Here is a 10,000-nt window from a genome sequence, read left to right as displayed (position 1 = left end):
TCTTGTTTCTATACCCACCAAACCCTCTTGTTTCTATACCCACCAAACCCTCTTGTTTCTATAACCCACCAAACCCTCTTGTTTCTATAACCCACCAAACCCTCTTGTTTCTATACCCACCAAACCTTCTTGTTTCTATACCCACCAGACCTTCTTGTTTCTATACCCACCAAACCTTCTTGTTTCTATAACCCACCAGACCTTCTTGTTTCTATAACCCACCAGACCTTGTTTCTATAACCTCTATAACCCACCAAACGCTGACATGGATTATAGGATCTTTGACATGTGTATTTGATCTCCTGCGTGCATATACACATGGTGGGGGGTTCAGGCACTAGCAGGTCTGCACATATATTGACCTGGGAGATCGGAAAAATCTCCACCCTTTACCCACCATGTGCTGTTATCAAGGGACTGTCAGATTGAAAGTCCAACACTTTAACCGCTTGGCTATTGCGCCTGTTCGCAGTGGCGAAATTGGAAGACCCTGCAAGCGCTTCAAGCACACCTTGAAGACAAACTTCAAAGCCTGTGACATAGACATCGCTTCCTGGGAAACTGATGCCCTTGACTGCTGTCGCTGGAGGATGCTGTGCTCTAGTGGCATAAAGATGTTTGAAAACAAGAGAACGCTGGCCATTAAGGAGAAGCATGAGCGAAGGAAGCAGGGCTCAACTTCTGGAGACGTTTTCCCTTGCAACACCTGTGGGAAGTGCTGCGCATCCAGAATCGGCCTCTTCTCCCATATGAGGACAGACACCGACAGATAAGCCTGCCTGCCTACTCATCCATCGGTCTGATGGGAGACTCCATCATTGCGCCTGTGGTGAAATATGGTGAGAAGTGTGTGAGGTGTGTTTCAGGGGCTTGCTGCAGGCAGGCGGTAATGCGGTGGACGCGGCCATCGGGACCTTGCTGTGTATGGGACTGGCCGACGCTCAGTCCATGGGGCTGGGAGGGGGCTTCTTCATGACTGTCTACAACAGGTAACACTGATGGGGGCCACACTCTGACACACCTGGACACACACCTGGACACACACCTGGACACACACACCTGTACACACACACCTGGACACACACCTGGACACACACCTGGACACACACACCTGGACACACACACCTGTACACACACACCTGGACACACACCTGGACACACACACCTGTACACACACACACCTGGACACACACACCTGTACACACACACACCTGGACACACACCTGGACACACACCTGTACACACACACCTGGACACACACCTGTACACACACACCTGTACACACACACCTGTACACACACATGCCTGTACACACACACCTGTACACACACACACCTGTACACACACTCCTGTACACACACACACCTGTACACACACACCTGTACACACACACACCTGCACACACACACACACACCTGTACACACACACCTGTACACACACACCTGTACACACACACACCAGTACACACACACCTGTTCACACACACCTGTACACACACTCCTGTACACACATACCTGTACACACACTGTCACACTGACACACCTGTACACACTCCTGTACACACACACCTGTACATACACTCCTGTACACTCATACCTGTACACACACACTTGTACACACACACACAAAAACACACACACACACACACACACACCTGGACACACACTCCTGTACACGCACACACACACACACACACACACACACACACACACACACACACACACACACACACACACCTGTACACACACTCCTGTACACACACACCTGTACACACACTCCTGTACACACACACCTGTACAAACCTGTACACACACACCTGTACACACACACCTTTACACACACTTGTACACACCTGTACACACACACATGTACACACACATGTACACACACACTGACACACCTGTACATACACACACCTGTAATCCCCCCTCCACACACACACACACACACACACACACCTGTACACACCGGTACACACCTGCACACACACACGCACGCACGCACGCACACACACTCTTCTTCTTCTTCTTCGTTCGTGGGCTGCAACTCCCACGTTCACTCATATGTACACGAGTGGGCTTTTATGTGTATGACTGTTTTTATCCTGCCACGTAGGCAGCCACTCTCCGCTTTCGGGGATCTGCATGCTGGGTATGTTCTTGTTTCCATAACCCACCAAATGCTGACATGGATTACAGGATCTTTAACATGTGTATCTGATCTGCTTGCGTATACACACAAAGGGGGTTCAGGCACTAGCAGGTCTGCACATATGCTGACCTGGGAGATCAGAAAAATCTCCACCCTTTACCCACCAGGCGCCATTACCGAGATTCGAACCTGGGACCCTCAGATTGAAAGTCCAATGCTTTAACCACTCAGCTATTGCACCTGTCACACACACACTCAAACATACACCTGCACACTGACACACCTGTACACCCCCCCCCCCCCACACACACACACATTCACACACACACACACACACACACACACTGATACCCACATACCCCCCTACATGACCTGAAGCATGGATAGGACAGACAATGGCAGTCACTTGGCTGACTGCTGACGGTGGATCTTTCAGAACCACACAGACGTCCATGTCAGTGGACGCCAGAGAGACAGCGCCCAATGCTTCCTCCGTGGACATGTTTGAGGGGAACCCCAACACTTCCTCTGAGGGTGAGAGGGAGGGGGGAACTGTGTTGTTGCTGTGGTCGTTATCATTGTTATCATTAGCATTATTACTGTTATCGTGCTTGTCGTTATCATTGTTATCATTAGCATTATTACTGTTATCGTGCATGTCGTTATCATTGTTATCATTAGCATTATTACTGTTATCATGCTTGTCGTTATCATTGTTATCATTAGCATTATTACTGTTATCGTGCATGTCGTTATCATTGTTATCATTATCATTATTACTGTTATCATGCTTGTCGTTACCATTGTTATCATTAGCATTATTACTGTTATCATGCTTGTCGTTATCATTGTTATCATTATCATTATTACTGTTATCGTGCTTGTCGTTATCATTGTTATCATTAGCATTATTACTGTTATCATGCTTGTCGTTACCATTGTTATCATTAGCATTATTACTGTTATCGTGCATGTCGTTACCATTGTTATCATTATCATTATTACTGTTATCATGCTTGTCGTTATCATTGTTATCATTAGCATTATTACTGTTATCATGCTTGTCGTTATCATTGTTATCATTAGCATTATTACTGTTATCGTGCATGTCGTTATCATTGTTATCATTATCATTATTACTGTTATCATGCTTGTCGTTATCATTGTTATCATTAGCATTATTACTGTTATCGTGCATGTCGTTATCATTGTTATCATTAGCATTATTACTGTTATCGTGCATGTCGTTATCATTGTTATCATTAGCATTATTACTGTTATCATGCTTGTCGTTATCATTGTTATCATTAGCATTATTACTGTTATCATGCATGTCGTTATCATTGTTATCATTATCATTATTACTATTATCATGCTTGTCGTTATCATTGTTATCATTAGCATTATTACTATTATCATGCTTGTCGTTATCATTGTTATCATTAGCATTATTACTATTATCATGCATGTCGTTACCATTGTTATCATTAGCATTATTACTGTTATCGTGCATGTCGTTATCATTGTTATCATTAGCATTATTACTGTTATCATGCTTGTCGTTACCATTGTTATCATTAGCATTATTACTGTTATCATGCATGTCGTTATCATTGTTATCATTATCATTATTACTGTTATCATGCTTGTCGTTATCATTGTTATCATTATCATTATTACTGTTATCATGCTTGTCGTTATCATTGTTATCATTAGCATTATTACTGTTATCATGCATGTCGTTATCATTGTTATCATTAGCATTATTACTGTTATCATGCTTGTCGTTATCATTGTTATCATTAGCATTATTACTGTTATCGTGCATGTCGTTACCATTGTTATCATTAGCATTATTACTGTTATCGTGCTTGTCGTTATCATTGTTATCATTAGCATTATTACTGTTATCGTGCATGTCGTTATCATTGTTATCATTAGCATTATTACTGTTATCGTGCTTGTCGTTATCATTGTTATCATTATCATTATTACTGTTATCGTGCATGTCGTTACCATTGTTATCATTAGCATTATTACTGTTATCGTGCATGTCGTTATCATTGTTATCATTAGCATTATTACTGTTATCGTGCATGTCGTTATCATTGTTATCATTAGCATTATTACTGTTATCGTGCATGTCGTTATCATTGTTATCATTAGCATTATTACTGTTATCGTGCATGTCGTTACCATTGTTATCATTAGCATTATTACTGTTATCGTGCTTGTCGTTATCATTGTTATCATTAGCATTATTACTGTTATCATGCTTGTCGTTATTATTGTTATCATTAGCATTATTACTGTTATCGTGCTTGTCGTTATCATTGTTATCATTAGCATTATTACTGTTATCATGCATGTCGTTATTATTGTTATCATTAGCATTATTACTGTTATCATGCTTGTCGTTATTATTGTTATCATTAGCATTATTACTGTTATCATGCATGTCGTTACCATTGTTATCATTAGCATTATTACTGTTATCGTGCTTGTCGTTACCATTGTTATCATTAGCATTATTACTGTTATCATGCATGTCGTTATCATTGTTATCATTAGCATTATTACTGTTATCATGCTTGTCGTTATTATTGTTGTTGTTGTTATTATTGGGTTTTTTTGTTTTGTTTTTTAATTATTATTATTATTACTACTACTATTACTACTATTATTGTCATCATCATTACTATCATCATTACTGTTATCATTGTTATATTACTATTGTTGTTGTTGTTGTTGTTATTATTATCATCATTATTGTTATTTTGTTGTTGTTACTATTATCATTGTTGTTGTTGTTGTTGTTGTTGTTATTATTGTTGTTATAATTGTTATTATCATTTTTGTTGTTGTTTTTATGATGATGATGATTGTTATTCTTCTTATTGTTGTTGTTCTAATTATTATCATCATTATTGTTGTTGTTGTTATTATCAGCATCATTATTGTTATCATTATTACTATTATCATTGTTGTTGTTATCATCATTATTATTGTTGTTGTTTTGTTGCTGTTATTATTGTTGTTATCATTATCATTGTTGTTATTATTTTTGTTGTTATTATGATTGATTATTATAACTGTTGTTGTTGTTGTTGTTGTTATCATCATCGCATGTTCATCGCATTCGATAGATCATGTGATTCAAAAGAGCTGACACTTTCATATGTAATGGTTCCATTATCATGAAAAGGATATAATATTCAGCAGTAGTTTCCTGATAATAATGTTGTTCTTTTTTTTTTCCTGAGTTGTTTTCTGTGCAGAATACTGTTTATAACATTCCCTTTCAGTATCAAAGGTAGACAGGTCACAGCGTATCTCTGCAAAATATTGTTCACTTTTATAACAAGTGTTCAGGTGCCTTTAGAAAACATCTTCTCACAGTATACACTTTTGTACTAATACAACTAATACTATACTTGTAGATATAACTTTTTACCAGTAGAATCATCCTGTGTTGACAGCGATTTGGTTTGTTATCATCATTAATAAGCACATCTAGCACAGACTAGTTCCTTTATTCACAGACAATAATAGCATGAAATACCTTGGAAGAGCAGCTGCATTACTATCGTCAATATTGATATCTAATCAATTTGTAGATCGTTTAGTCTTCTTAACTACAGATGCATAACTTAGAAATGCATGTTAATATTGTATAGCCTTGAATTCAATATATGTTGAATATGTCTCATACAATGCAAATATCATGAACAAAGCATAATATATCATTTTGTCTTGTTGCAGTGGAATTTAATGGAAATTTAAAGAATAGTGGTTCTGCAAGAATATCAGCTGCATTTTGCAGTTAAACCTTATTTCTGTAACATCTGTATGCTTCAAATACATCCTGCTAGAGTTTTCAACTTTTAGTGATGCCAGGAAATTTTGACCATACTTCTCCACATCTTTCAGTCTCAGGGGCAACACATTACTACCAAAATCCAGATGTGCTTTCTGGTTTTTGATTTTCTGACCCAGCTCAATTTCAACGCTTTCTTGAAAACTATTTAGGTCTGGCATATCACCGTGTTTTATGCTCTTCCATGCTGATTTTCTGTTTTGTGTTGTCTTTGTTTTGCTTACTTGTATTCAGTTTTATGTCTGTGTTTTGTTATGGTCGTGTTGTGGTTGTGGTGTGTCTAGGTGACTGTGTGTCTCAAGTCCCGTGTACCTCACCTTCTTCTTCTTCTTCTGCGTTCACTCGTATGCACACGAGTGGGCTTTTACGTGTATGACCGTTTTTACCCCGCCATGTAGGCAGCCATACTCCGTTTTCGGGGGTGTGCATGCTGGGTATGTTCTTGTTTCCATAACCCACCGAACGTTAACATGGATTACAGGATCTTTAACGTGCGTATTTGATCTTCTGCTTGCATATACACACGAAGGTGGTTCAGGCACTAGCAGGTCTGCACATATGTTCACCTGGGAGATCGTAAAAATCTCCACCCTTTACCCACCAGGCACCGTCACCGTGATTCGAACCTGGGACCCTCAGATTGACAGTCCAACGCTTTAACCACTCGGCTATTGCGCCCGTCGTGTACCTCACCAATGCACTGGGCGCGTGTAAGCAGCGTCCATTTTCCCACCCATCCAACTCTGCTTATCTTGGTTAAAACTACTGGTTCTCATTTGCATTTTGACACTCATTTATTCACAGTCATGAAGATACGCCTCATAACTCACCATCTCATGAACACACTCTGGATATTGTTTTCAGTGTTGAAAGGCTGACCTTGACCTTTGCAGGGCCGTTGAGCATTGCGGTACCAGGGGAAGTAAGAGGATACTGGTTGGCGCACCAGAAGTTTGGTCATCTCCCCTGGTCACAGTTGTTTGCCCCTGCCATTGAGATGGCGGAGTCTGGGTTCCCAGTGCCCAAGTCATTAGCTTCCGCATTTCAAGACTCCAGGGACACCATTCTGAACGAACTCTCGCTAAGGTACTTTTTGCAGCAGTGCTAAAGTACTTTGTATTAGTGCTGAGGTACTTTTGTAGCAGTGCAAAGGTACCTTTACAGTGCGAACGTACTTTTGAAGCAGTGCCTAGGTACTTTTGCAGCAGTGCTTTGGTACTTTTACAGCAGTGCTGTGGTACTTTTGCAGCAGTGCTAAGTTATATTTGCAGTACAAATGAATGTTTGTGGTGCCAAGGTACTTTTATATTGCTTTTTTTAAAAATTTGTTTTACACCTTTCCTTTTATTTTAATCTTTTAAATTAGTAAATCTCTCTCTCTCTCTCTCTCTCTCTCTCTCTCTCTGTCTCTGTCTCTCTCTCTGTATATATATATATATGTGTGTGTGTGTGTGAGAGAGTAACTTGTTGCAGTATTTCCAAGACTGAAGTTTGTGTAAGTGAGCACTGTGATGACAGTAATGACCATACAGCTAGTTTATATCTCTCAGACCTGCTTTGAGCATGAACAGAAAGTATGCCAATGCATTTCCTGCAGAAGACTTGTATCTTATGAATAATTTTTGGACAAGGTATGTACACTTGACAGCAGAATAAAACATGGTCAACAAGACTTTCAGCCTGAGCGTTAATAATAAAAAAAAAAATGCCTGGCAGATTACACGCCATCACCGACAAATACCCAAGCATAATGTGGGGGCAGTAATGTGACAATGTTGCATTTTATACAGTGCGTTACAAGCTTCATGACACAGTTTATATCTGCTGTTTTTGTTGTCGCTTCTTTGGGCTTTGTTTTCTTTCCCCGGCAAAAGAGGTGGTTTTCTTTTCAATTAACATAACAAACCAGTTCACCATTAACTATTCACCATTAACAAACATGACGTTGGTATGCATTGTTATCAATACCTGCAAAATTGATTGATTGTTTAACTTAAAGAAATAAAAACGGTTGCATGTTTTACAATGGAGGCATATGAGAAATGACATGTTGTATGTAGATGACACTTTTAATAAAGAAATAGGCACAATGCAACATGAAATGATCCATAACATGAACCCAAACAGGCACAATACAACATGAAATGATCCATAACATGAACCCAAACAGGCACAATACAGCATGAAATGATCCATAACATGAACCCAAACAGGCACAATACAACATGAAATGATCCATAACATGAACCCAAACAGGCACAATACAACATGAAATGATCCATAACATGAACCCAAACTGACACTGGTCGCCTCAAGCCACCATATTTTTTGTTTACATTTTTGTGGTCTGTGGGACCAAAAAACAGACAGCAAGATGGTGGAAGGTTAGTTTAGTGACTGAATCCACATCAAACTGAGTTTTAAAAGTGTCAGAATAATCAGCCTGTTGATTGTGGACACTCTACGGATGATGATGATGAAATAACATTCAAAACAGAGTTGAAAACCACTGAAAATGGGTTGCAACATCTACTAATGGTAATATCATTTCATCTGTGCACAAAAATTGCCAGTGAAATAGGTCGCTGAATTAAGGACGCTGAAATAGGACTTTACCAATTGTGGGTAATCACAAGGTGTTTTTTGACTCACTTGTGTAAACAAAGTGAGTCTATGTTTTATTCCGGTGTTCGGTTGTCTGTGTGTGTGTGTGTGTGTGTCTGTGTGTGTGTGTCCGTGGTAAACTTCAACATTGACATTTTCTCTGCAAATACTTTGTCAGTTGACACCAAATTAGGCATAAAAATAGGAAAAATTCAGTTTTTTCCAGTCATCTTGTTTAAAACAATAATGCACCTCTGGGATGGGCACAAAAAATAAAAAATGAAGCCTAATTCTATGCAAACTGCATTTACTGTTATATTTATATTTTTTGTATTCTCTAAACTTGGCACTTTGACCTCTTATTCTGACCCAACAACAAGAGCAGTCATTATTATCATTTTTTGTTCAAACAGGAACTTCTTTTGCTAAGCATGGAAGTTTTAATTATTTTGCAAACGTTTTGGTGTAGATAGTAAAAAAAAGGGAAATTACTCTGTAATTAATGCTAGGGGACTTAATTTATCACAAGTGAGTCTTGAAGGCCTTGCCTCTCTTGTTTTTTTTTCAAATAGCGTACCCACTCCCCATGACTCTGTAGACCTCTGCCTCCTTGACCAACCCATGTCCTGTCGCTGTCTCTATGCCCGTCGTTTTGTGTGACCACCAGGGAGGTGTACGTCAACCAGCACACAGGAGAGCTGTACAAAGCAGGGGAGACAATAAAGCTGCCCCTCCTGGCCGCCACATTGAAGAGAGTGGCCAAAGGGGGAGAGAAGGCCTTTTACAACGGAAGCTTGATGGAAGATGTTCTGGCGGACTTACAAGACATTGGTGAGTGGAGGGTTGGACGAGTTTTGTAGAAAGAAATGTTCCCTGTGTTGTCAGATCTGTTATTGGAAAAAACATCTTTCCTATGTTGTCAAACCAGTTGCTAAAAAAATAAAATGTTTCCTGTGTTGTCAAATCAGTTGTACAGAAAAAAAAATTCCTGTTTTAAGAAGTCAATTATTTAGAAAAAAAAAATTCCTATGTTGTCAAAACAGTTCATATAGAAAAAAAAAAATTTCCTTTGTTGTTAAATCAGTTGTTTATATATATAACACCTTTGTTGTTATGTCAGTCCTGCGTTTCTTAAATCAGTCCTTGTAGAGACAAATATTTCCTATGTTTCTCAAATCAGTCTGATAGAAAAAAGAATTCTCCTATGTTGTCAAATCAGTTGTGTAGAAATTTTTGTGTGTGTGTTTCTAAATTAATCCTGTTTAAGAAACTAAAAACAAACAAACAAAAAATCCTCTCAGTTTTGTCAAATCAGTCCTGTTGAAAAAAAAATTTCTTGTGTTGTCAAATCAGTGTTATAGTTTAAA

The 10,000-nt window shown here is 38.9% G+C and overlaps 1 protein-coding gene across 1 annotated transcript in view; it reads left to right on the top strand.

The window, feature by feature from the left end:
• LOC143277664 (glutathione hydrolase 1 proenzyme-like) overlaps positions 1-10,000 on the top strand; it is a 74,145-nt gene that overhangs the window by 37,166 nt on the left and 26,979 nt on the right. Inside the window, exons 3-6 of the mRNA XM_076582572.1 lie at positions 867-989; positions 2,589-2,686; positions 6,923-7,115; positions 9,301-9,464. Coding sequence (XP_076438687.1) covers positions 867-989; positions 2,589-2,686; positions 6,923-7,115; positions 9,301-9,464 — 578 coding nt within the window. The remainder of the gene's footprint in view (positions 1-866; positions 990-2,588; positions 2,687-6,922; positions 7,116-9,300; positions 9,465-10,000) is intronic.

This window comes from Babylonia areolata, chromosome 34 (genome assembly GCF_041734735.1).
Source record: "Babylonia areolata isolate BAREFJ2019XMU chromosome 34, ASM4173473v1, whole genome shotgun sequence".
NCBI classification, from domain to species: domain Eukaryota; kingdom Metazoa; phylum Mollusca; class Gastropoda; order Neogastropoda; family Buccinidae; genus Babylonia; species Babylonia areolata.
This window is presented reverse-complemented; position numbering and strand designations above follow the sequence as displayed.